The sequence below is a fragment of the Orbicella franksi genome, chromosome 4 (genome assembly GCF_964199315.1).
Source record: "Orbicella franksi chromosome 4, jaOrbFran1.1, whole genome shotgun sequence".
NCBI classification, from domain to species: domain Eukaryota; kingdom Metazoa; phylum Cnidaria; class Anthozoa; order Scleractinia; family Merulinidae; genus Orbicella; species Orbicella franksi.
Window position 1 is genome coordinate 8,319,801 of NC_138148.1, and position 27,992 is coordinate 8,347,792.

Genomic DNA, 27,992 nt, shown 5'->3' on the forward strand with positions numbered 1-27,992 from the left:
ATATCACTGCTTTGAATTTACGGCAAATTTCTTTTGTCTTCAGTTCTCCTCTCGGAGATGCAATATTTTGATAATAGATAAGCAAGATAGCAACGATACAAACGAGCTTCCAAAATAAATTATCTACAGCTGGATTCCTGACAACTGGATGTGTAATTCTCACCCAGGGTGAGTGGTCTGGATAAACCACTAGTCCGTGTTTCAAACAGAAAATCACTCGAACGAAGCTGTCTTAAAACTGAACGTCTGAAGACCGATATATCGGTCGACATATCAACCGACACTCGACCGAGGTATCGGCCGATATTTCGACCGACACTCGACCGATATGTCGGTCGACATATCGATCGACACTCGGTCGATATATCGACCGAGATATGTCGGTCGACATATCGGTCGATATATCGGTCGAGTGTCGGTCGATATTTCGCCCGACACTCGACCGATATGTCGGTCGATATGTCGATCGAGAGTGGTTGTCTGATTGTCGGCCAACATGTCGATCGATAGGCTACCGACATTCCCCCGATACTTCACCGATACTGGTGACTGTAGCCTGCGTCGCAGACGTAATTAAACCTAGGTTAGTAACCTTTTGCTGAGCAGCGCAGATATCCCTGTTTTACCCCCCGCTTCTCAGAGGCTTCTTTGTATAAACCTGGCGTAGTCAATCGAAAAACCGAACTAAAACTCAATCGAGCTCAATCTAACCCGATGGGTCGGATTGTTTTTCGATTGGTTCGGTAATCGAACATCATCGAACTGGAACTTTTCGGTGAGTTCGATTACCGAACTCAATCAAACCAATCGAACTCAATCAACGCGATTACTTCGATTTTGTTTGGCAGAAAGACAAAACGCATCCAGTTTTAAATGAATCGGAAAGATCTGCCTCTAGCATGTATTTGAAGCAGTTTGACAACTTTTAAGGTTGACCAAAAAAGGATGAAATGCGCATAACTTATACATCTGATCCTGGCAGTCGAAGCTTTTGACTTATATTATACGACAGTCGACAGATATACCACCGAATATCGACCGACATTCCACCGACAGTCAATGGCCAAGGTATCGGCCGAGTATCGGCTGCTAGATCGATCGACACTCGACCGATGTATCGGTCGACCTATCGACCGACCCTCGACCGATATATCGGTCGATATGTCGACCGAGATATCTCGGTCGGTATATCGGCCGAGTGCCGATCGATATGTTGATCGACATATCGGTCGAGTGTGGGTCGATATATCGGCCGATACCTCGGTCGAGTGTCGGTCGATATGTCGACCGATATATCGGTCGAGGGGTGCACAAAATACACATGATCCAAATTTCCGGTAGATTTTGACCCCGTCGCGTCCACTCTACCCGGAGGAATTTGAAAACGGGGGTTTCTCTGAAAATGCATCAAATGTTTTCCGTCCACACTACGCCGGAGGAATTTGAAAACGCAACAAAAACCGGTCATTTTCTTTTCTGGTGGTTGACGAAGTCTCGGGCGGCGAAATCACGTTATTATCCCGGCTGATGTCATAGTTTTCGAAAAGCTCCATTTTCAAATCTTCCCGTCCCTAGGAAAACGGAAAGCCGGCGTTTTCAAATTCCGTCGGACTTTGAAAAGCGTTTTCGAAGAGCTCCGTTTTCGTGACGGATTAGTGTGGACGGTAAGCCTAGTCGTAGAAAAAAAGCGGTTGCGTTTTCAAATTCCTCCGGCGTAGTGTGGACGAGATCTTGTAATACTTGTTTCGTTGCTCTTGTCACGCTTTTGGCAAAGAAGTTCAGGGTTTGATTGAAAAGGACACAGGGCAAACTGGGCGGAAATAAAAATACTTTATCCTACAATGATTATTTCCTCTTAGTTAGCGTTCAGTTTCCTCTCGATTACTTTCAGTATGTAGCACCAAAGAGCTGCTGAAAGTTAGAAGTGATGTTGCGCATACATTATTTGACTTGATACATGAAAAACTTCCTTCAGATCGAATGAAACCATGATGAAACCAAAGCTGTTACTGTTTATTTGAAGTGAAAAATGCCGAAAGCGAAAGAAAGTTCTTTTAGCAGATTTCTCCAATCTAGAGATTGGAGGTGACGGTTGTTCGGGGTTGGGGAAAAATACGGTGACTCGGCTTTCTGGCTACAGCGGGTTTCCTTTTGTAATATTTGTGAAAAGTACATTTTAACCTACAAAGAGAATGCGTGGTCTCGACCATGTTTTATGTCCCAGCAAAAGTGACTTGTTTACTATTCGTGAGAACATTAAGAATCTAAGGGGCACCAACAAGCTTGTCATCCCTAAAGTTAACACCACCCGTTACGGGACTGTCCGTGGCCTACACTGCTTCAAAAGCTTGGAATTCACTTCCGGATACGCTACGTTGTATGAAGACACTTAAAGATTTTAAGATTGCGGTTAGATCTAATGTAAATTTACATATGTAAACCACTGTTAGCTATTATATATTTATATCTTGTAATTTTTTTAGTTTCAATTTTCTTTTGTTTAAAGTTATTTTTCTCGGTAAATTAGCATAATCTTGTTAGAGGCCTAATCAGCCTCATCAACCCGAGTTGAAATAAAGTTATCTATCTATCTATCTCTCCGGACCCTCTTTCATAACGTATCGTTGTTTCAAAGACCAATTGGTATGTTTTGGACTCCAACTAAAACCATAATCTCTAAAAGGAAAAACAACAGCAACAACAACAAAACAAAAAAAACTAAAACAAAACAAAAACTAAAACAACCATTTTTTACGATTATAGTGTATAATTTACACACAAACTGGAATTCGTGAAAACCGATTTTTATCAAGAAAATGAGCCTATACCTAACTGATACGATACTGGAAGGACCTTACAAAGCCAGTGATTGGGTAGTCGTTTGCAGTTTAGAGATTGGAGGTGACGGTTGTTTGGGGTTGGGGAAAAATACAGCGACTCGGCTTTCCGGCTACAGCGGGTTTCCTTTTGTAATATTTGTGAAAAGGACATTTACGTTCTAATTCGCTTCGCTCAAACGAACGTAAATCATTTTACCCTTAAATTCCCGTAATACAAACAAATCACACGAGAAATATGGTAGGATGCGCAAGCGGATCCAAAACAGTTTATTATAAGATATATAGTTACTAAAGAAATTACAAAGTTGTTGTTGTTGTTGTTTGTTTGGTTGGTTTTTTTTTCTTTTTTTTTTTTTTTTACAATTTTTTACACACTACTGTATGGAGAAATTAATATACACTCGATAATGCATTACAAACCTAAATACTGCAAAAGCTAAAGAGCATAACGCAGCGATACGAAGATTCTTTAAATTAGCATCTTTCTTGTTATGAGTATCTAAAATACTCCTTATGATGTCTGTGGTAATAGGCTTCTTTTTCATAACTGGCTGTGATTTCTGGCGTTTAGCAGATTCGATAATATTCCTTCAAAATTCACTATCCAAAGGATTACGATTCAAACTAGGGACAAAAGAATGTAGCCATTTAAGGGCAGCATGGGCTAAAATTACTGAGGAACTAGAGGTGCAAGACTGCTGAACTTCAAATAAATATAGAGAAACAACACTAAGGGGAAAAGGTAACTGAATGTTGAAATGTCTACTTTTACACCACTCCAAGAACTTTCTAATTACGCGAACGTAGGCTTTAGTAGTTGTATCCGCCCTGGACTTCAACATAACTTCTAAAACCTCATAAACGTTGATTGAAGAAAATTGTTGAAAGCCTTTCCAGGAATTACTTGATAAGATTACCTGGAAAGACAAGAACAAAACATATATAATAAAAGAGCAAAAAAGAGCCGTATAAAAATCGATCATTGTTGGGGCCAGTGCCACATAAGACGATAGACTATTGAATGGACCAGTGCCGCGTAAATCAAAAACCATTGATTGGTCAGCGCCACATAAATCAACTATACGCTGTTTAAGACAGCGCCACATGAAATGACAGACTATTAATTAGGCCAGTGCCACATAGATAAACAACATATTGCTTAGGCCAGCGCCACCAAATGTAAATAATCATTAGGCTAATAGACACACCGTCCAATAAATTACTCAGTAAATTTCAATCTAAAGGCAATAATATTTCCTGTGAAAAGACCAGACCCTAAGAGCGAATTAAGGTTTCTTCCGCGAGATAGAACCTCATTCCCGATATGAATACTGTGAGCCACAAGATAACAACTATACTTGTGTGTAATTAAAGGCCAAAAATGAGCCGAAGGCCAAAGAGGTACAACGAGCGTACCAACGGCCCGCTGAGATTTCAAATAATGCAATACGCGTGGGACGATACCAACTGGAGGGACTACTAGGCAATTTTCTCCTCGAAGAGACTGAAAGAAAAAATCAACACCCGAAGTATTGGGGTTCCAAAACCTCGAAAAATATCTGGGGAGCTTGTGATTATAATAATTGGCAAAACAATCAACACTATGCGGGCCCCACCGGCCATCAGGGAAAGAAAAAAATTCTTCAGTAATTTGCCAATCATCAGTATCAATTAAACGACTTACATAATCAGCTTGCTGATTCGAAGTGCGAGGGATCCATTGCACTTCTAAATGAATCCCCGATCGAATACAAATATCAAAAATCCTTCGGGCCATCTTATGCAAACCTAATTTCATGCTGCTCACTTCAACAATCTTAGCAGCTGCTTGGCTATCAGTAAACCACTTAACGTGTGATCCTTCCAACACTGAGGCAAATGATTGCAATGAAAACTCAATAACAGACAACTCCCTCCACGTTGAACTTTGAACTCTCTCGTTCTCCGACCACATTTTGTGGCACACAAAATCATTGTTAAAGTCAATAATTGCTCCCCCTCCGGTAGCACTGGCATCCGAATATACAAAATAACTATGATCTTTACTTACAAAGCAATACCTAGAGTTGATATTAACCATATTTTCCTGTAGTAAACGGGAGGGGGGGGGGGGGGGGGGCGTAAACCAGAAAGATGAATAAACTGTATGGAACCGCGAGCGTGAATGGTACTCAAGAGACAGCGGAGAGTATAAATACTAATAACTGGCCAATCAGGACATCCATGCAAAACAGAATGCACAATAGTGGGTGCGGCAGGTGTGAGACGAAAACAACTGCGACTAATTACTTGGAATAACAGCGGAAAATACATTTTAACTTACAAAGAGAATGCGTGGTCTCGACCGTGTTTTATGTCCCAGCAAAATAAACAAACAAACAAACAAACAAACAGACAAACAATATGGAGTCTGAATATCGGTCATATTGCATGTTTTGCAGGGTTATCGCTGGATTCCAGTACTGCTATGGTAGGAGACTGTAACACAACATACTTCATATCTAACGGCCAGCTATGCCAGAGAGCGATGATAAAAAATTTACAGACTAAGCTGAATACAAACTGCAGGTAGGTAAAACCTTGCAGTGGCTTGTGAGTTTGAACAAATGTTTAAAAGAAAGAAAACGTTTTCCATGTTTCTATTGAGATAAAGAAACACGAGTAGAAGCACAGGCGTCCCCAAACTCACGATTCGAGGAATCGATCAAATATAAATGATTTATGTACGCGTATCGAGTAGGACGTGACACCTTAAGTGTGACCCTTAAGCGTGACCCTCATTCCCAGGGTTTCTCAGAGAGAGGGACCCTGGGAACGAGGTTGAGTGTTGTGTTGCACTTTGGGTTGTTGAGCGCTCCGAAAGGCATTATAATTGAGCTGCTGTTCTTGTTGCTTTTGCAGTAATGAGTATGAAAGGGAGAAGTCGTGCCTGAGGAAGCATATCGCAAGCTGCTTGGTAAAACTGTATGTTGATCCAGTGACGTCACTGCTTCTTCATCAAGCGTACCACTGTGGTGACGTCACATATCAACACTCTCCAATCAACAATTATTTCCTAAGTTTAATTAAGTGTAAACCGCAAGCATTTATGGACACCGAATTCTGCTGGAGATCTTTTCGAGATAGATTGAATGCAAACCGGTCTGACCCGTTATTGTGCAGGTGAGGCTTGTGTGGTAAGATTTAGGTACTCCTCCCCGTGCCCTTCCCCCTCTGCATGGCGATGGGTGCCATTTCGCATACTACTTAGAGCAGTGATAGTCCATTCTATCCACGAGACAAAATACAACAACTGATCAAAATTTGGTTCGTTTTTGCTTTGTCGTCTATAGCAGAAGTCCACAGTTAGCTTATTTGTGAATCAGCGAACGTTGCAGAAGCAAGGCCTACTTCAAACTAGTGACATAACTACATAATGACATAAACATAACGACGTAAGAACAAGGACGTTATGTCGTTATATTTGCAGTGTGAACATCCTGACATGACGATATAATAACAACATAACAGGATGAACATAACGAGATAAGGAAAAAAACTGTTATTTTCGTTATGCCTTTGATAATGACATTACCGACATAAGTGATTGTCATGTCATTATGCCGCTTGTGTGAACCCGGCCTAAACAAACAGAAGTGAAGAAAACTTTACTGGTCCTCAAGTGAAGGACTAAAGAATCTATTTCAATTTGCCCATGTACCTCCATCTCCATTGTTTCAAGTAAATCAGATAATTAAACACGTGAAACATTGACTGATGGTTTCTAATAGTCCATGTTTTGGCAAGTGAATACATGACAGATTCTCTCAAAACTGATTATGTTGCGTACATAACAGCAATGATCATTCATGTCTTTACTTCTTGTCATTGCATGTTGCTTTTTGTAGGGAATATGCTGTTGCCAAGGAATGCATAACAGAAAAAGCCAAAGCAAATTGTGAAATATGCGAACAGCTGTCGAGAGATAGTTATAATCCATTCTGTCCAAACAACACAGACCCACCACTGCATACAAACGGTATTAGTAATCTCTTGCTGCGAATTCTGTCTGTCTGTCTGTCTGTCTGTCTGTCTTTCTTTCTAGACCTGTCTGTCTGTGAGTGAGTGAGTGAGTGAGTGAGTGTGTGAGTGAGTGAGTGACTGTCTGTCTGTCTGTCTGTCTGTCATAAAACGTATACACAGGAAGAAATGAAAAGACCGTATCATTTGTTTTTATTGGCAGGTTGCAAGGATCTTGCCAGTTCCCTGTCTTGCACAGCACGCTTAATATACAAAACTGCCGTGATTTGCGAGAGGACGTTCTTGAAAAGTTTCATGGGCAATGAAAAACCTAATTGCGGGTATGTGAATTTTTGTCAACAATTGTTGTTATTCATTTTGATAAAAGTTTTGTTTTTTATGTTTGGGAAAACCGTCAATGGCTGCAGTTGGTAACAGTGTCGTGCAGCTCGTTAAATAATTAAAAGTCTATTTTAGTCGTAGAGTCGACTTCTCTCTTTTAGTCACCATAAATTAAGTCATATTTTGTGATTGTGATACATGAAGTTCCTTTTAGGTCGGAGGAAAGTTCGAAACAATTATGTACTAAGCTTGAAAAACCAAGCAAATTAACAAGCAAATAAACAAACAAACGAACAAATAAATAAAGAAATATAAACAAGAAAATAAACAAACAAACAAGAACATAAACAAAGCAACAAACAAATAAACAAACAAATACCAAAACTATGACAAAAGAAGGAGAGAAACATGAATGGCTGCGAATGTTGCCAAAAGTTCGCAATGTATTGTATGGCTTTATTTTTTCAAGAAGACATCGCATTGTGACATAGCTCTCACTTTTTCGAAGCCCGATCACCCCATCCCTCTAAATCGGCTTACATAAAAACCCATAAATTTAACGAACTAATGTAATCTGATACCCCAATGATTTTCCTTTGCCTTTGACGAAACAAGGACTGCATACACAGAGCTGAGAGCCTGTCTCGATAAACAGCTATCCCAGACCTGTAAGGACTACTCGAATAATCAACGTCTCAAGGGTGAGGTAGAGAGGGCTGTGACGGCAGTGCTGCGAGGTCGCAGATTCTTTTGTGAAGCGGTGAACGTACGGAGTATTGATCTGGACTTTAAGGTGCGACCTTTAGTACCTTGTAGTAGAGAATTCTTTCCAGAGATGGAGAAATGCGCAAAACCCTTCAGAAACGAATACGTAGCAGGAAACAGAACGGCTGGTGAATTTTGCAGGTATATATTTTTTTAGGATATTACGAATGCATGCATTTCGCCCTCTGTGGCCGTCGATGAGGGTTCAGTATTGAATTCGAATAATTTTGGCCATGCGATTGGTTGAATGGCTCTGACGACGAAGCTGTATTCACTGCTATTACTAACCATTCCTTTCTCAGAAAACCAAGCTAAACTATATAAGCCTCGAAGCTCAAACTCCACTATGAAGGAGTTCACCCATCCCCCATCTGCTGGTCAAAATCTGGAGCAAGAGCCTACTACAAGTAGTTTTTTATTCTTTTTCTCTACGTCGTGTCTCCTCTAGCCTAAAGTGTCAGTCATTGTCCACCTGACAAACCCTAAGAAAAATTAGGAGCACGAGGTCTAGAACGTGTGTGAAAACGGTTTTTTTATATATCAGTTCCTTTTCATTTGATACCTTTGTTTCTTTTTCTTTTCTTCAGGAATTTTCGTACGGCGGTACACTGTTCCAATGTCGCACAGAATTCTTATTGTAAGTTTGAAAAAGCCGTTGCTTTCATAATTGAAGATTCCTATACCTCGTTTTGTATTAATGGAAGCGAGAAAGAAACCGGAGGAAGGAGCGTCAGTGGTGCAAGTTGTAACTCGGCAGGCTTTGTGTTTATAATTTTTGCTCTTGTTCTGCAACTGTTGCGAGAAATTTAACCTTTTGACGTGTTCACATTTAACCTGAACGGGCGAGTGGTTGTCTACAGAAACGAAGGATTAGATGAGGCACTGCTCGTGGTTCGTCTAAAGACCTTGCAAAATAGGAAGTTTAATGAGTGATTTGTAAAGTGTATCGTTCATAAGGTGTTCTAACGTATACAGTCATGGTTGTTTCATTTTTAAAAAGCATGTAAATGAATTCCCCTGTTCCTCAGAAAATAAAACCTGCGACGCTTACACCTTGAGAATCTATGAACCGACTTTAGAAAACTTAGGGCAACCAGGCGGTTTGTGTAAAACCGAGCCTTAGCGAGAGTTGACACAGAAAATCATCAGGTTAAGGTCCCAAAGAGGGGAAGGAGGGGATGTTAAAGGATTCAGGATTCCTAATCCTTCCTATCTTGGAGTCTTAACCCTGGGTCCCTGCGCTTTTTTTCTTGTCGCCATAACTTGACTCTTTTGGACTGACTGATAGAGGGATTAAGAGGGAATGAAACCCTTACCTTTCTCCCCACTACATCCTCTTGAGAAGTGATAGGAAACGGTTGCCATGGTAAGAATATTTTAATAAAATTCTGTAGTCGCTAAAAATATTAACCTCAACGTCGTTTATTGGCTAGTTGAGGTATAACACTAAAATAAGGTCGTCATATTATGGACTGCACGTTCAAAGCTGTCTTAGGCACGTTTCGTGTTCTGATGTGCAGTGATTTTGGTTGCTTCTTAAGTATGATACGTATTTATCGAAACCAATCGGCATAAGATAGAAGTGCAGGCACGATGGATACAGTTCTTACAAAGGTAACCCTTTTTAAGCTCTTCAGTGTCAGTTTCTACAAAATGACGTACGTAGGACCGTATGGTTGTCATAGCAACAACCACACTAAATTTCCTAGAGGCAGCTCCTCGTTCTGTACGCTCGACAATGGACTGATGGTAGTCACCTCCTGATACCAAAAAAGCTAACTTATATTCCGTGGTGGAAGTGAATTGTTGTACTGCAACCACCACTTAATTTTCTCTTGTGATGTAATTTTACGCTTAGTAACAGCTGTTATTGCATTTCTCAGCGTTAAAACTCAGTAAAACAAAGATACGATCGGACCAGCTCTCGCGAGGTCTCGCGTGAATTTCTCGATGCCTTTAAGAGAACAATAGAACAAACAACAGAAACAATGCCTCTTGGCCCCAAAACAGTAACAGTTGGAACACTATGACGACAAACAGATTGACAAGTTTACGAGAGTTGCTAGGAAAGATGAAAGGTTATTCTGAGTGTATTGTCTTGACCAAGTTGGTCTATCTCGTTTGTGTGCCTTCTTAACAAAAGAAATGTTTACGCATTTTATCTAGTGTTATCATCTCGCTGAGTTTGGATCTAATAACAACTGTTGCACGTGACTGATGTTTCGACAACCTAAGCGGAAGTCGACTATAGAGTCAAAAGGATGCTGCCGCAGACTCGACCGCGGTAACAGCTATTGCATTTGCTCTTATGTGCAGCGCGAGAGTAATTTACTAACCCTCTTACGAAAAGAACAGAAGTGGGATGATATAGGCAACAAGCTGAAGCATTAAACTGACACTTTCTGTAGTTGCGTCGGATGGACAAAACGGGTTGTTTATATTTGTAGTGATGGCGAGAACGTGTGTCTTAAAATTGCAATAATCTTCCCTGGCCCTATTGATGCACTGTCTGGCTGTCTGGTATTGACTGCGGCAGAAAAGAACAAGAACACAGAAATAAGATTTGCAATACATATGAATAGCGGTCTGTTGCTATTGATTTATTATATGACTTAGAAGTGATGATTGGCTGAGAGAGTAGGCAAATATATCGGTCTTTGTTTTAATTTAATACAGACGTGTTCGTTATTTTTTCATTCATAAAATAAATTAGTAATCGTATGAAAGATCGAGGAGTTAAGGATCTACACTACTCAAAATATTTGAAACTTATTTTAAATTGCAATGGCTTGAAAGCTCGTGCATTATGCGAGAATTTTCAAATACTCACTAGTACTGTAAATCCTTGATTGCACTCGCATTCATACAATTACCTATCCTGATCTATCTCCGGCTAGTTCTGCAAACTAGTGGTTTCTTTGCTGGGTTAGAAGATGTGTTCGTTCTACTGTATTACACATTGCGTTCTGCTGCATTGTTGGAGGTAGAGTTACCATTTGGGTGTAACAACAACTTTGTTCCGAAAGTACAAATACCTGAGGACAGGCACCCCTAGTAACCTGCACCATCTCTCCCCCCCCCCCCTCCCCCCCGCTTCCCCCGCCCCCTTCCCTTCCGCCTCAGCACTTACTTCCGCGAATAATACAAACCTGCATGTTTGGTCACTTATTCTCTCCGCTGCTGCCGTGGTTTTGAAGTTGTCGCGAAATGGTCTCGCGCAATCCTCTGCTTCATCGAAAAACTCTGGTTGACAGTCGGCCAGCGACTGGACATCTTCATCCAGTGAAACGGTATTTAAGTTCACCTCGTTGCAAAACAGTCGCTCATTACTCAATGTCCCGTGAAGAGCTTTTTCGGTTTCATCCAGAAGCTGAACATTTGACGTGCACAAGGCGTTGTTAAGAAGACTTTCCTCTAGGCATTTTCTGTTTCTTATCTTCTCCTCGCTGCAGTGGAACATAATACGAGAGTTAATTGCTTTAATTGTGGTGGTGGTGGCAAATTCGCCCTCTCGAGCCAGAAATGTCAAGTCGCCGGAGTCTATTCTCACCTGCAGTCGTGATCGTTGTCGTTGGCGAACTTGTCGGCTCCCTGATCCTCACATTCCATGGCCTTCTCGTACAGCACCGAATCGTTGCAATTCAGTTTATGCAGAACTGAACAATCTGAGATCGAGTTATCATAAAAACAAACAAACAAACAATGAAGTACAAATACATAAAAATCGACCGACTCACTAACTGACCGAAGACTGACCGTCAGACGAATGGATTGCATCTCATTGAGGGGACTTAGAACATTGCCACGTATTGGTACGAACGGTGCCAATAGCCAAACTATTTGTTCTTTTGAAAGAGGGGACTATTACCAGTCTTCATCCACACCTACCCACTATACTCGATATTCACCAGCAGTTCATGGATAAACAATGACAAACCCGGCACTACAAGCGCGCACAGAAAATGCCTGCAGCTATTCTAGGTAGTGGCCTAAGCAATCCAATTATAACGTTACGTGATAGCCCTTTCGAGTTGTCTTTTGCCTCTCTATCAAAGCGAGGCTTTGTGCTCAACCATTCATACGAAAATGAGTTTAATTTGCATGTGAATTAAATCTCATTTTCGTATAAAAGGATGGGCACCAAGACTTGCTTTTAGAAAGAGGCTAAAGGTAATTCGGAAGTGGCCTATTATTGAAGTAGCATATAATAAATATTGATATACATTACCTGCCTTTATGTCGTACTCTTTTGGGTCGTGAGGCTGCGGTGTCGGTGGACAGAAGGTATTGTATTTATCTTTAACCAAGTATTCACAAAGTCCTTCGCACGCTGCCATAGCAACCTCGGCACAGTCCCTCTTTGCTTTAGCGTATGGCCTTCAACAGATAAATTGCTTATGTTATTCTGTTAGCTTCTCATACATTCCCAGAAATAACAGTGGGGAGGTTGATAAAGGCTGATTTGGAAGACAAAAAATGAAATAAATATAAATATAAATATAAATAGTAATCGTCTCTGAACGGATAAATTATGCTGTGTCAGTGACTTTTGCTAATCCGTGTCGAGCCAAAGAATTAACAGGTACGGTGGTCCGAACACCGTTGAAATTTTGGCCGAGCACGGAGGAGGAAAAGTAGGTAGCAAAGAATTTACAGTGAGCTGAATATATCCGAACCGAATTGCCCAATTGCTGGGCATTGGGACGATAAAAAAGTTATTGTTACAGAGAATAAATGATTTTTATGCAGTTATGCAGCTGGCTACGGCAGTTAATGTTTGACTGGTAAGGGTCAGGTTACATACGGGACTCTTAGGTATGAGTACTTAAATCAATGCAGGCCAGGTTTCACGCCTCTTTTTCTCCAGCTTCGGGACGAAAACGTTTCCTTCCCAGGGCGGTTAGTTAAGGGGTGGTATCAACGGGTTAACACGGCGGGTTTGCCCTCACCTTTGCTGGAAATAAATCACGATTCTAGGTAATATAATTCATTTGTTTTGTTAGCAAATAAACGGCCACGACTGTGGCCAAAGTATGGCAAAATCTTGATCTCGTTTTCTTGACGTGTTCCCAGCAAACAGAGCTACACCTTGGCAATGCACTTTTTGAATTTAAGTAACCGAGCGAGAGGCATAAAGAATTTTAGTATTGCTCTCTCATAGTATAGCTGTCATAGTGTTGTCAAGAACCGAATACTTTTTTTCCGTAATGTGGGAGAAAAATGTCTTGCCCAAAGACAGTTAAAACTGAGACATATCTCTCTCGAATTTTGGCACATGATACCAAAAGGGACATAATTTATGTATGTCCGCTAGTGATATGGCCATATAAAGAGCTATGTTTGAGTCTCTTCAGTTACATGTAATATTCGTAAAGAAAGGAACGGAGAAACAGGCAGACCACAAAACAAAGCAAAAACATTACCCGCAGAGCGTGGACGGATCACTTCTTGATTGAACAAAATCAGTGAAGTTGGAGTGGAAGTCATTCCAGCAAATGAAAGTCTCGTTCAATCTTTCTGGTTTGCACTTGGTGACACGCCATAAGAACAGGCTGATATCACTAATATCAACTCGTTGATCGCCACAGTGGTACGCCTGTATAAGCAGCAACTTGGTTATCTGACCAGCCATGTCTTTCAGAAGAATATCGTCCTTCACACATGCAGTCACATGTGTTGTAACGCAATCTTTGAGTTTGCCGTATTCAACACTAAAGAAATTTAAAAAGTTTATCTTTTTTTTTCTTTCATCAGCTGAATAGAAATGTAAATTAACGTCGCTCAGACCCATTCCGCATATATATATGTGAGCGCGCTAATCATTTTCTTAATGATGAATAAATACAACGAAGAGCTCTGGGGTCCTCCGGGCTCCTTTTGTAGTCTTGATTTGTATTACAGCTGGCTTGGTTATATTGATGGTGTCGAAACGTGTTATGAAATAAGACTTTTTAAACAAACATTCTTGTTGACATTTCGGGCAGAACCCAGAAACAAAGCGAAACACTAAAATGTGGGACCAGTTGGTCTCATGCAGTCGACCAACGGGATCGGAGAATGAGGAAAATTAATTTCAGTGGTTGGTTCTCCACGATTCCCTGCTCGTTCCAGATCCTTTATGCAAGCCGAGTTTCATTCAAGGCACTGTAAGTAAAACGGGTCCTTTTTCACAATGATCAAATTAACAAGATGGGGATTCTAGCTTTTGAAGGTTGTGAATATGATAACTAACTAGATGGCACTCTCCAATAACCTTCATAAAAAAAACCCTTTTTAACTTAATTGTTTAACATAACTTTTCAGAACCCAGTGGTTCCACAGATCAATGCTTCTAGCGGACGAAGCAACAAGCGATAGCATTACAACATCTCGCAGGTTGCAGGCCCCCAGCCTTTTTCAGCGTGACTTTACATTCTCTCACTGGCACTTATTTATAAACCTGGACATACAGCGATAATAGTGAAATGTCGTGCCCAACAATACAACACAGTAATATAAATCTACGAGCGTTTTATCACAAATGCCGTTCTCTGATTGGCTAGGCTACTCACTAAGTCTTCTGTTTTAAATGGTTTGTGTGGTTCTTAACAAAATAACGGCCACTTCTTTGCGTTTTTGAAGTGTCTGTGAAGAGGATTTAGGTAAAATTTTGAACGACTAGTAGATTTATACTAAATCAACTAGATTTTTCGTCTTCGATTTCTACCGCCTGATAGATGACTCGGGCTGCGCCCACGTCACTGACTGGCGCGCGATAGAAATCGAGTGCGAAAACCCTAATCGTTAAATATAGTAACTATACCTGCACGATAATTGAGGATTGTTTTTCAAGTTCATCATCATTGTCCGCTGGCAGCTTTGTCCTCCATATATGAAAGTTCCAAGGGAACAAGTTCCGATCTTTATAGCGGCTCCAGCAGGACTTCTTGATAACGCAACTGCTAAAAAAAAAATTGAATAAAAATAACAGAACCTTTTTAAGACTTTCAAGGAAATTTTTATGTAATAGAGTACAGAGTGATTAGTTAATTTTACTGTAATTTCAAATCTGTTAATATTTTTTTCTAGGAATACCCCATATTTTCACACATCAGTCTTGTTATTTTAACTGAAATTAACAATTTGTTTCAATTGTAAATAATGTAATTTAACAGAGGAGAGCCACCTCGTGGATCTGTTAATATTATTATTATTATTATTATTATTATTATTATTATTGTTAATTAAAACCTATTTCAACACTGTTGAAATAGGTTTTAATAGTTTATTTCTTTCATTTACTTTTACCTCGTAATATACCGATATTGACGTTGAAACCCAGGAGGGAGCCATTATGTAAACACTGTTGAAATAGGTTTTGATAGTTTATTTCTTTTACTTACTTTTACCTTGTATATACCAATTTGTATGGAATATGTCAATTAATGTTATGATTGTTATTAATTATTATTATTATTATTATTATTATTATTATTATTATTGACCGAACATTCACACCCTTAGTATTGACTACAACCGGCGGAATCATGGGCCAGGGATGCATGGGGTTCCACAGTCGCCTGGCGGAGCTGATAGCGTTAAAGAAGGGGAAACAGTACTGCAGACCTCGACGTCGAAACTGCATAGAGAGCCATCTATTAGTTCCTTTCTTGTTTTTTTGGACGAAACTCTGATTTTTAATGCTGTTTCCTTTTTTTATTTTATATTTTAGCTTTTTCGTCTTTAACATTGATGGAAGTGAGTTTAATTGGAGCATGTTTTTTTTATTATTATGTTTAATTATTTTACCTGATGAACAGTAGAATTTTGGCAGAGTGACTCTCAGCTCCCAGGAGTTTAATATTTCGTAGCACATTGTTTCGTTCTGTGAATATTCCGCATTCATGTATTTATTCTTTTAGGATAACTATTCTTTTTTCTTCTTATTATTATTATTGTTATTATTATTATTATTATTATTATTATTATTATTATTATTATTATTATACAGAGTGTCTATAAATAAAAATCTGTTTTGCTGAAAACTTAAAAAAAAAATTATCATCATCATCATCATCATTATTATTATTATACAGAAGAAGAAGAGAATGAGTTCAACTACAATCTCACATCTCATCTGCTCCAAAAACGATTTATTTTAAAATCAAATAGGGTTCAGAACTCTCTAGAGCCCCACGTTAGATTTTTACCCCAAGTTGTGTGGAATAAAGCCTTCTTGTTTTCCAGCACTAATTTCCATATTTTGAACCTTGGATCACATTGCATGGCCGTAATTTTAGCCTCAAATCTTGGGACTCCTGATAAATTTTAAATTGTGTAACTTGACAACGCCGTATCATATGTTAATTTACAAATTCCAAAAGGCACTGTATCTAGGAGTAAATGACTCAGTTTAGACTCCGTCAAGTAAAGTATAAAGTTTCACTTTGACGGGGAGTAATTTAATAGAGTTAATCGTGTGCGTTGGAATGAAAGAAATTTCAACATGTATTTAGAGAGCAATTTATTAAGAAACAGGAAGTTATTTTTACTGATGAACCTTCTTCCAAAATATTTTGCTACGCCACTGTAAACTCCATCATCTGTGTGCGAACACGCACGAAGAAGTAAATAAGTGAGTTATCGCCATACTGGGCCGCTTTTCGTAACTGTGTAAAAACTATCCGACGTAAAACCTGAATGGCATCAAGACGGCACCAGGACAATCTTAGATCTAAATACGGAAAACCTTGAAAAGCGAAATATCATCATGGACATAATGAGATATGCCATCTTTTACTGCGTAGTCGCAAATAAGTCCCAAAACTATAGCATCTTTCCACCGATTTAGGCATTTTAGATGGACGTACGTCAGGCTCTACATGGTAACTAAATATTCCTCCCTCTGCTGAAAGGAAATAGTCTTTTATCGCGGACCGTTAAGCCTGTTTAGGCACGCCAACTTGCTCCAAGAGATATTGCATCTGTTCGCAGTTTTGACATTTATGAAAGAAAACATTGTTCATGCTTGCTCTAAATATATGTGTTGTAAAACCCACCTGCTAGTAAGATAAACAGTGCAATGACTTTGGAGACTCCGTTCATATTGTAGTTAGACTGGATAACAGACTGGGATCGTAAATCGTATGGATCAAAACTTCAGTTTCGATAATATTCGATGTCACTTCGTTGTTCAATTTTGCGAGGCTTGTAAACATATGTAAATTTGTTTTGACAAAGATTCATACAATGCCGTCATCAGCGAAAGCGGCGATCAAAATTTCCATACCACTTGCGGGAGACCTTCTAGAAACTGCTATACCGCCGTTAGCCTTTGCAGATAAATGCTAACATATCTTGTTTGGCGTATTTAATTCACCCAAAGACTCAAAATTAGTACTTTTCATGGATTTCTCGGATCTCGTCGATTGTCTATCGGGAAAAACAACTGGCAATTCTATTACCCGTTTGGAAACATGTCGTGATTGAACAGGTTTTTCATTACAGATGACTGGCGACGGGTTTTAGTTTCGAAGAGAAACTACAAAGAAATTTATTTGAACTTAATAAGGTTTTATAAATTTATCTATCCTCTTTAACCGACCCAGAGGACGTATTGGAGTGCCTGACCGTTCGTAACTTCAGCTAACAATTTCTAATAGAATTATATTTCACTCAGACGCGCGGCGCTAAATAATACTGCATTTTCCCTTTTGGTTTTTATTTGTGGTCTGTTCTCTTGTTAGGTCAGTTGAAAACAAAAGATTATTCAGGGAGGAATGTTTTAAGCAAATTAAACACTTTGTTGTTGTTTTAATTTCTTACGCGGTTGTTTACGAAACCTCATGGCAACTGCATAATAGAATACTCTGGTTAGTGTTGTTATACAGGTCACTGCGCAGTGAAATAAAATGTTCAACCTTCCACAGAAAGAAACATCAAGGATAGCCCTTCCGTTCATTTGAGTTGCTCATCAGATAATGTAACTCAACGTCTGTGCTCTTTACGAAAGCGTCGCAAAAGGCCAAATTTCTGTCTTTCTTTGACACAGACTACGAAAACAGAACCAGCATGAGTTTTTTCTCTTTGAAGCAGTCTTTTCTAAAGGAACTATAAAACATTTCTAGCATTTTCGTATTTATGACAAGTTAAAGAAATGCTCATGAAAGTTTGGGAGAGCTCGGAAAAGCTGTGAAAACATTGGCCCACGGTTCTTGTTGCTCGATGTTTTCCCGTCCTTCCAATGCAAACTTTCACTTGCATTTCTAGAAACACTGGACATGCAGGAAATGTTTTAAACTTCTTAAATAAAGTAAAGCAAACGGGTCGTAAGTGTTATAGTTTATTTTGACACTCCCGAATCTTTCCGGCTGTACCCACCCACCTTCTAGCAGATATGACATTCTTCTCAAAAGAGTAAGAAAACTGGGCAATGACAACAACAGCAAAGAAATAAAAACAAAAAAACAGACACTGAACCAAACGAAAAAATAAGCAACCATGCAAACAAACGACCCTGAATGCAAATCACTCGAAGTATTTGACAATTGCATCTTCTGGAGTATAACCAAGAGGCAGTTGAGAATGACATAATTGTGAAATTGTACAATGGTAAGAACTCTTACAAGAAATATTGCTCTTACAGGCTTCAAAATAAAACAATCAAAACTATACTGATGACTAGTGAAAAAAGGTGGGGTAGCAGCTCTCGCAAGGTCTCACATGAATGGCTTGATACCCTTTGAGAGGACAATAGAACAAACAACAGAAACAATGCCCCTAGCCCAAAAACAATAACAGCTGCTAACAAGAAAAAACGTTTGTTATAGGTGCAGGTTGAGTGCCAAAGAATCTGGGGCTCACACAGGAAGCCTCCGTTGACCATATGTGGCACGGTTGAGAAGCCAGGAAGTTGTAAAAGTGAGCCATGGAGAGCAAAGAGAGTAAACTAAATTGTAGTTGCATCAGTTGAATTTTGTAACTGTCCTTTTAGCTAATTGGCTGAAATAAGTGCTGTTCTCAAGGAAAACCGGCAAAGAGCCCTGCCAAGCTGGAAATAAGCAGTGGTAGTGTTATTACTTGTACCCAGCTCGCTGCACTCTGTTGCGGATCTTTTCCACTTGCACAGAATGGATTGTCCTCGTCAAACATGGCGGCCTGTCGGGTGCTTAAAGCGAAATTACAGGTGTCGTTATGCGCTTTCTTAAGACATCTCTTGGCCTCCGCGAAGGCACTGAAACAAAAGGTATGTCACGAGTTATTTCACAGTCAGTGTTAACTAAAATCCTTTAACCACGTGACGATGACCCAAAGGGCCATATTTCGTGATCTTGGTTGATTGCCGGAATACCGTTTTGTAACTGCTTACTCTTGCAGTCTTTAGTGAAACTGTTTCCAGCAAAACGCGAGCAGTGCCACGGATTTGGTTAATCAAAGCGAATGTACAATTTTCTTTCCAGTGAAGATTTGAAACTAAGCACAAAGACAAAGACTTTTATCGGACTTTCTACCTTATCTCGCAATGGGTTTTGGCTGTTCATTTTCAACGTTATACATGTGCACACACAATGAGTGTGGTACGCCAGTGGGTGTTATTTCTGCCTAAGGTGATACTTCTAAGATCGTAATCAAAGGTTATCCATGCATACTCACTTGCAGACGTCTACGGATTTCTTCTCCGCCGCATTAAGGTATATATTTCTGAAGGGTTCAGCACAATTAGTCTCGACATCTGTAAAAAACTCCGGCTTGCAATTAGCAGTTGTGACAAGTTCGTCGAGCGAAGACCTGTCCAGCGTTACTTTTTCACAGAAAAACTGCTCACTCATCATGGTTGCTCGAAGCGTCTTCACCACATCCTCGAAAATGTCTTGTTTCTTTTGCATAGCGGGACATTGACTTACCAAGTTATCTCTTAAGCAATCTTTGTTGTTCTGTAGCACAACTCTGTGAAAAAGCGACTTGAATTAGTAATTTCAAACATATTCAGTGGATAATTCGCAGACAATTGCCATGTGCATTCTGTAAGAAGCTTAATTAACATAACACTCTGCCTTTCTCATTTAGATCCTCCTCCCAAACACCTTAGGGAAAACTATGTTTTAATCTTTTACATACATGTATTAGGGTTATTTACCCATCACATTTACATTCGTGACATTTAATTCAACGTCTTCCTACTGGCTTGTGTTATGAAATTTACGCAACTCCCTGCTATTTCTCGTTCTATAGGAAGTATAAAACAACATAACATACTTTCTTTCCTCGCAATTTACATTTACGGATAAAGTTACAGCTTTTTTTAGCTTTACAGTATAAGCCCCCTCTCTATTCAGCCCCCTCTCACTCCAACTCAAATCAATCCCTCTTAAAAAGACATACCCCACCCCCGGATTACTATGTCTCTAGAGCCTCATACCTGCAGTTCGTCTCTGAGCTATCGGCAAAAGCTTCAAAGCTGGATTTGTCACACTTAACCGCATTCTCGTAAATAAACTTGTTGGAACAGCCAAGAGCAAAAATACAATCTAAACATAAAACAGTATGAAATGAAGGCAAATAAATCATAAGCAGAGTGAGAAGCATGAAGTATTGCCTCGTCGGTATCCCAACTTCTAAGGAGAAATGGAACCACCTTATTCTCTAGTTCTATGTATATTTGGTACATTGAACGTCTTTACTTACGATATGTAAGATGGGATTAACAATTCTGCTATATTGCTGATGTTATTTACATCTGCATGCAATTAAATTGAAACATTCATACTCTCTAATCCAATAGATGTATATTCTTTTGACTTTTTATCTCAAATGATGTAATAGTGAAAGGGAAAAATGGCGTTTAAACAATGTAAGACCTTTAAAGCTGTTTGAAGCCCGTACGTAATAATAGAGTAAAAAAAAAAGATGTCCCGTATCATTAATGTTACAACGTCAAAAAACTTCATGGTAAACAAAGAGATAAATAGATTGACGAGGATAAGTCATTTAATAAAGCTGTTTGAGGACAGCAACTGATTACAGAGTAAAGTATGTCTCATACTATGCATGTCCTATAGACATTTTATGTGAAATAACGTAGCGTTATGGTGACGATAATAAAATGAAAAAAACAGATGTCGGATATAAGTCATTTAAAACTGTTTGAGGCCAGGGGTCTGTTTCTCGAAAGCCCCGGAAACTTTTCGGGCCCGTAGAACCATTTTTCGCTCATCTATAGCTAAAAATGGAGAAGTGTATGCGTCTGAAACTTCTTGTATGAAAGAAACGTCAGTCCATATTAAGAATATGTAAATAAAACATCTCGGTAATCAGAATGTTTGAGATTTGCTATGGCTTTCCGGGTGCGAAAAGTTTTCGGGACTTTCGATCTAAAAACAGAGAACTGTATACGCCTGAAACCTCTTGTATGAAGGGAACCTCTGTTCAAATTAAGAGTATGCGACTGAAACAGGTCTATAATCATAAGGTCTGAGATTTTGCTATAGCTTTCCGGGTGCGAAGACTTTTCGGAAACTTCAACAAACAAGCCCCAGGACGTGATAATTGAGTAAAACATTTTACAAATGTAATCCTACCAGACAAGTCAGATGTATCAGCGGGATCGGTGTCACTGTCACAGAAGGGATTGTACGCATCTTTGGTGATGTCCTCGCAAATACCTGAACATGATTTTCTAGCAATGTTGGTACAGTTTTGTTTCCCTTCAGCAAACTTCCTGTGATTAAAAAGAAAAAGCAAACAAGCAAACAAACAGAACAAAACAACTGTGGCGCGATGCTTGACTCGCACAGCTAGGTTTCTCGTCTCGCTACTTCGTTCCTGAGAAAATCATAGCGCTTATCCGAGGTAAATTAGATAATCATGAGTAGGCAAATCCCCATGAGGTAGGGATAACCAAGGTCTACAGTTTGGGATATTTGGGCAGATCTTTTTGGGGTTTGAAATTTAATTGGTGTTGGAAAATTTGCGGAGCTTTCATACTCGAGTGCACCCTCTCGACGGAGAGGTAAATGGATACGCCCACAGTTTGGTGAGTTCATATTATTGGAGATCAAAAATCTGTTAAACCTAAGAACCATATACTGATAATAGCATAAAGTCAGGGGAATGTAATTAATTGGTGTTTTAGAAATTTAATAGGTGATTCTTTACTGCTGCATCTTAAACAAAAGGTTTAACGAGCAAAACAATAGCTGCGCGCGTGCGTTATAAATCTTTGTACATTTCTTTGGCGTTCCCTCCAAAACAAGAATGTGAAATGACCATGTTCTCTGTAGTCTGGGGAACACGAATGACGACAGCTAATTTTTCGTATTTCCATTCGGAATTGAACTCTGCAATTGCACATTTTTAAAGTCATTTGCGTACTGGACAGATCTCGACAATTCTGAATTTCGCTGGTAAGATATAAATTCATTTTTGACTCGGCGTCGCCGTCGTCGTTGCTTAGGCTTCCCAGTATACCACAGGGGACGTCAAAATGTGGTTAGAACATCAGTGACACACTCGACCATCGGCTCATGTGCCCCTTTTCTGTTCTTACTACATTTTGACGTCATCTGTCATCTTTTACTGAACAGACGCTCAGCAACATGGAATGTCTTCGTTAAACCGCTTACCTGCATAACGAGGGATCACTCCTGTTTGCGACAAACGTGGATCGAAAATCATGCCAGCAGGTGACCATGCCATTCAGATCCTTCCCGTTACATCCCACTAACTTAAGAACAACTGAATTGATGCTTGATGGTTCATAACCCAACGATCCGCAGTGATATAGCAGCAATTTAGGTAGCTTTATTATTTCGCTTTGAAATGCACTATATGGAGTGCCTTGCAAACAAGACCCAATATGACTGTTCAAGCAGGAAGACTGTCTTGGGTATTCATCGCTGGAGAAAAACAAAAGAAAAGAGAATAGATATATCTTGTTCTTTTAAACCAAGGGGCTATTGGTTTATTTCGAATTTTGAAGATACCAAATTTGAAGGATTTATAACACGTACAGAAATATTTCGTAATGTAGAATGATGACGTTATATGATGTGCAAAATACACCATTCCTTCCAAAGGTCCGCTATCTCAGATCCAGTATCTTGAATTCCGTAGTTTTTACAAAACGTCGGAAAATCACCGAATTATCTCGAGAATATTAAGAATCATAACTAAAACTGTTCAAGTTACTGCAAGAAAGTGACTAAAATTTTCCTTAAGAAGAGGAATATTATAAATTTGTACTTCATGCCTGTCAACTTATGGCTCTCACGGGAACATCAAATTTCTGAACAATATCGCGACATATATATATATTTTTTATTTATACAATGTGGGAGGAAAAACACAAATAAACTACAAGTTCATCCCTACAAGCCTGTTTCGTGGTTGCCCACTCATCAGGGATCATCCCCTGATGAGTGGGCAACCACGAAACAGGCTTGTAGGGATGAACTTGTAGTTTATTTGTGTTTTTCCTCCCACATTGTATACTTCGCTCTACTCTGATGTATTGAGCACTGTTCTACGAAAATCAAATTTTACACTTTATATTTTTTATTTATATATTTATTTATTTTTTTAGTTGGTTAGTTAGGTATTTATTTGTTTCTTCATTATTTATTTTTTTTAAGGCAGTTTCAAGACACATATTTACTGAAGATATAAGTAACAAAAAATTAAAACGAACATCTTAAAAAGGAAAACATGAGGCCGTCCCTATAACGTTTCCCTAAAAGTAAAGGATTAATAAAGACAAACGTAGAAGTCAACAAGATAACTATGTGAGTAGAAAAAAAATATATATAGGCAATGTAATTTGCAAGAATATCCAAGGATACAATGTCTTCTCTAGATATATTTTCAATATATTTTAAAGCCCTTATAGATGCTTTGTTTTTTTTTTGTTTTTTTTTTAACATATCTGGTCCAATAGCGAAGGTGATCATTTTAGAAATTCTCCATGCTTGATTCCAATATCCCGGACTTGGAAAAATATCTCTCGAATAAATGAAAATTTAACGACTATCCGTCACGTTTACTTGAGTAGCTAGATGGAATAGGTGGTGCAGTTTAGTAACAAGCTTTAGAAATGTTATGTTCACCGCCTAGCGCGGCGAATAAGTCGGCAGGAACAGAACGTTTCGACCAATCAGAGTCTATGTCCAATTCTTGAATTCATCTCTGGAAATTATACTCAAGATATATACAATATATACGATATGATGTCATACCAAATTGGTCCACTGAAATAAATTGAAGGACAAGGCGACAAATCTCGTTGCCCCCAAGAATAATAAACGTTAATTATTTTAATAATGGCAGGCAACTATCCCGAAAATACATCGAGTGCCTCGAAAATACATCGAGGGCCTCGAAAGCACCTCGCCGGTCTGGATTAGGGTTAATAAAGCGATGATAGCTAAATGCAGCGCCATACACGTAAATAGGGATTTACCCAACAAAATGGAGAGCACTTGTTACTTCTTTATTTTAACTTAGAATCTTTAAAAGTGTCACACCTTCACAAATTATTATTACTGCTGCAATAGTCTGTATACAACAGCGCTACTCCGTCACACTTTTCACACACCCTTCTCCAAACTCTAGTCGAAATAAACACTGCATGAACAGCTTACTGAAGAAATGAAATACATCCGGGAAAAAAAAAATCAAACCTGCAGTTTAAACTGGAGTCGTTCTTCAAGTTGAGCATCATTGTTCTTTGGCACTGCTGTCCTCCAGTCGTGAAAAAAGTCAGGTTGCAGTTCCCAACATCTTGGCCTCTCACTTGTCCAACTACAACTAGGATAAATATACGTCATGAAATACTTGTTAGTAATTGAGATGAAAGAATAACCCTAATGATTCCATCGTCCTAACCCAGGATTAAAAGTTAACCGAAGTATTAATTTTTCTTGTGCAAAAATGTTTTTGTTCCTTACGTTTTGTGTAGTTTGAGCTTAGTCAAGCTCAAAACTGCAGGACAAACATTATAAACAGAAAGCCCCACCAAAAGGTTACAAAAATCAAAATTCTTGCTAATCCTGGGTTAACTTAATCGGGCTTTGAAGAACCCCGACCCTGTTGTCTGCAGAAACGCATTCCCCCAAACCTAGTATTACTGGGGAGGGGGGGCAATGGAAAACCTTCCTTGGGTTTTGTTATAAAAAGAAATTAACATTGTTTTGCGTTGAATGGATGGCCCTCGACCTTCTCTACACAATGAGGTATTTTCCTCGGCATGGAGTCATTAAATTTTGCTGTCATTAAGTCTGCTATCTTGAATCCATCATCTTGTCTTCACTATTTTCTCAGGTCAAAAAATAACGCAAATTGATGGAATGATTATGGAATTTAAAGATTACAAATTATATAACGCTGCTCAAAATCTCTAGACCTAAAAAAAAAAAAACATCCAGGAAATATCCAACGAATTATGTCAAAAACTTGAAGACGAAATTTGGCTCGAACTGGACGTAAAAATGCTGTCGAATGGCGAGAAAAAATTGTCACATAAAACTGTCGCATCAATTTTTTGGTGAGATACTAGACAACTCCTACAATGTATTGAAAAGTTTAGCCTCACTGATTAAATTATCTTTTTAAAATTCATAAGATTCTTCTAAGAGTGGTAGTATCTACCCCTCAACCCTTGTAAGCCCGAGGTCCTTGTAAATTTCATGCTAGTAAATTCTTCCTCATGATTTATCGTCGACAAGCCTTTACGACGCCTACTTTCATGCCAACTTTAATTTTCTTACATGTGATTAAGTCAGATCGTTTCGAACTGTTTTCCATGCCCGCTCTACGCTCAGGTCCTTGCTGCTGTTACTCCTATCAAAATCAGTAGAGTGGTTAAAACGCCGTTGAAAAGTTGAATTCCAAGCAGTGATTCTTAGCACGTGACATGAAACAAATTGTCACGAGCTTCACCACTTCTCGTTGCGAGTGTCTCGTCAGGGTGATGTAATTTTTAACGGTCAGTGAACGGTTACGGGCCAAGTACATATTGTTTTCCACGATCTCTATGAACAATGATTGCGCTGTCTAGCCAAGCAACAGGGCTGGAAAACCCATGAGATGTATTCAGGTTTTAAGAAAAAGAGATTATTTTCACTTCTAAAGGGTTCCATACTGTTTTGCGACTGAGAGTAAGCAAAACTCGCGTAGCTTCGAGTTGGCTTCCCCATTAAATAATTAGCGCTCACGCGCAAAATGTTTTAATTCATGTGATCAAGACTGACGGTTCGGCGCATGTCTCTATATAAAAATGCTTTTGTTCGCTTCTTATCAATGTTATTGCTTTAAAGTCCCACTCAGATGTAGTTCAGTAATCAATTGCTATAGTTTGTCGTCGCAGAATGACGGATGACCAAAATTTTCAGAAGATTTCAGTGGATTTTCCCGACGCTTTCGACCGTTGATATTAGTTTTGACCCGTACGATTTATCCCACGATTGATGATTATGCCGCTATTTTCATGCGAAATTAGATAACTTAGTACGATTGGTTCATGTCAAATAAAAAACTGGGCCAGTGACAAAAAGCATGCACAGGCGAATAAAGAACACAGACATAGGCCGAACAGTGAAACCTTCCCTTTAACCATAGGCTGCCCAAGCTCTCAATGTTATCCTTTTTTTTTTTTTCACTTTTATGCGAACGTTTAGCGTAACGTGACAAATGGCATATACTATTACATAACGACCGAATTTGACCACGCGAAACGTGACTCTGGCCTTAAAGCATATGGAGGTGTTGTGTTACAACGGTTTGAATTTAATAAGGTTTGTATGGGAATGCAACGGCTTTGCTTGAAAAGTCAATTATTCTTATATTTTGTGAATAAAGTCTACTTACCTTGTTTCTGTGTTGTATTCTTTGTTGTTTGCCAGCTCCCCAGGTCGATCTAACGCGATTTCGGCGAGTTATCGTTCTGTGAGTGAAACCCACAGAACGATAACTCGCCGAAATCGCGTTAGATCGACCTGGGGAGCTGGCAAACAACAAAGAATACAACACAGAAACAAGGTAAGTAGACTTTATTCACAAAATATAAGAATAATTGACTTTTCAAGCAAAGCCGTTGCATTCCCATACAAACCTTATTAAATTCAAACCGTTGTAACACAACACCTCCATATGCTTTAAGGCCAGAGTCACGTTTCGCGTGGTCAAATTCGGTCGTTATGTAATAGTATATGCCGTATGTCACGTTACGCTGAACGTTCGCATAAAAGTGAAAAAAACAAAAAACAAAAACAAAAGGATAACATTGAGAGCTTGGGCCACCTGTGGTTGTGCGGCAAAAGTCTGATTTTTTCAGTGGCATCCGATGTTTGTTCTCACTCGCGAGCAAGAAATCACTCGATTCGAGTTCTTACGTGCGAGAAACTTAAACCTGTAATACTAGACTAACCTTTGGAACTGACCTCTTGCAATTGTCAGAAACTTTGATCCAGTCCACCAAAAGAAATGATTAAGTCACGCAGTTTTTCGGTTCATTAAAACACGTACAAGTAGCGTAGATGTTTAGAACTTTTTTGAACATCACGTATCTTTGAGCTTTCGGGCAAGTCTGTAAATATGCAAAGTTTCCACGTAAAGAAAATAAGCCACTGTTACAACTGGCACAGAACTCGATCATGCAAACCCAGTACCGGTATTGTGTTATACATCAATCGCTAAGTAAATGCCGCGTAGTCTGAAATTTAGCACTTTCTTCGAAATAACCTTGAGGGCAAGGACACACAAAACAAGACGTTGGAAGCATTGCTCCGTGGCAAAATTCCACACCCCTGCACCAGCTATAAGTGGCTTACCTGCTACAAATATCACGCAAGCAAAAAACATTCCACAGTCCTTGATGTTGTTAGACATTCGAAATCGAGATAGGAATTGACCAAGTTATTCTAAGTCGGTGTCTTGGAATAGAATCTTGGAGCTAGAGCAAAAACGGTGCAGAAGTTGATCCCAATGTTGTTGATCAGTACCCTACTAAATTTATGCAAATACTGTATCAAGCGGTGATTGAACCAATGGAAATTCACTGAGGTAACTATAAACATG

At 39.2% G+C, this 27,992-nt stretch overlaps 3 protein-coding genes across 3 annotated transcripts in view; 1 reads left to right on the forward strand and 2 right to left on the reverse strand.

The window, feature by feature from the left end:
• The window catches only part of LOC145486098 (uncharacterized), a 12,155-nt gene extending 1,869 nt beyond the window's left edge, over positions 1-10,286 (forward strand). Inside the window, exons 2-7 of the mRNA XM_081464811.1 lie at positions 5,282-5,408; positions 5,742-6,002; positions 6,728-6,858; positions 7,063-7,180; positions 7,797-8,087; positions 8,534-10,286. Of these exons, the coding sequence (XP_081320937.1) occupies positions 5,282-5,408; positions 5,742-6,002; positions 6,728-6,858; positions 7,063-7,180; positions 7,797-8,087; positions 8,534-8,756 (1,151 nt within the window). The 3' untranslated portion in view covers positions 8,757-10,286. The remainder of the gene's footprint in view (positions 1-5,281; positions 5,409-5,741; positions 6,003-6,727; positions 6,859-7,062; positions 7,181-7,796; positions 8,088-8,533) is intronic.
• On the reverse strand, positions 10,287-17,540 carry LOC145484364 (uncharacterized). The gene is made up of 7 exons (XM_081462983.1): positions 16,985-17,540; positions 14,749-14,887; positions 13,370-13,657; positions 12,086-12,323; positions 11,497-11,807; positions 11,096-11,392; positions 10,287-10,473 (listed from the first exon to the last, which is right to left on the reverse strand). Exons 1-7 carry the CDS (start codon positions 17,028-17,030, stop codon positions 10,287-10,289), a joined length of 1,506 nt encoding a protein of 501 aa, XP_081319109.1. The 5' UTR covers positions 17,031-17,540.
• A 447-nt stretch (positions 17,541-17,987) lies between these two features.
• Positions 17,988-27,942, reverse strand: LOC145486097 (uncharacterized). The gene is made up of 7 exons (XM_081464810.1): positions 27,746-27,942; positions 24,599-24,725; positions 22,547-22,819; positions 21,503-21,642; positions 20,344-20,452; positions 19,578-19,871; positions 17,988-19,158 (listed from the first exon to the last, which is right to left on the reverse strand). Exons 1-7 carry the CDS (start codon positions 27,801-27,803, stop codon positions 18,945-18,947), a joined length of 1,215 nt encoding a protein of 404 aa, XP_081320936.1. The 5' UTR covers positions 27,804-27,942; the 3' UTR covers positions 17,988-18,944.
• Positions 27,943-27,992: the final 50 nt, after the last annotated feature.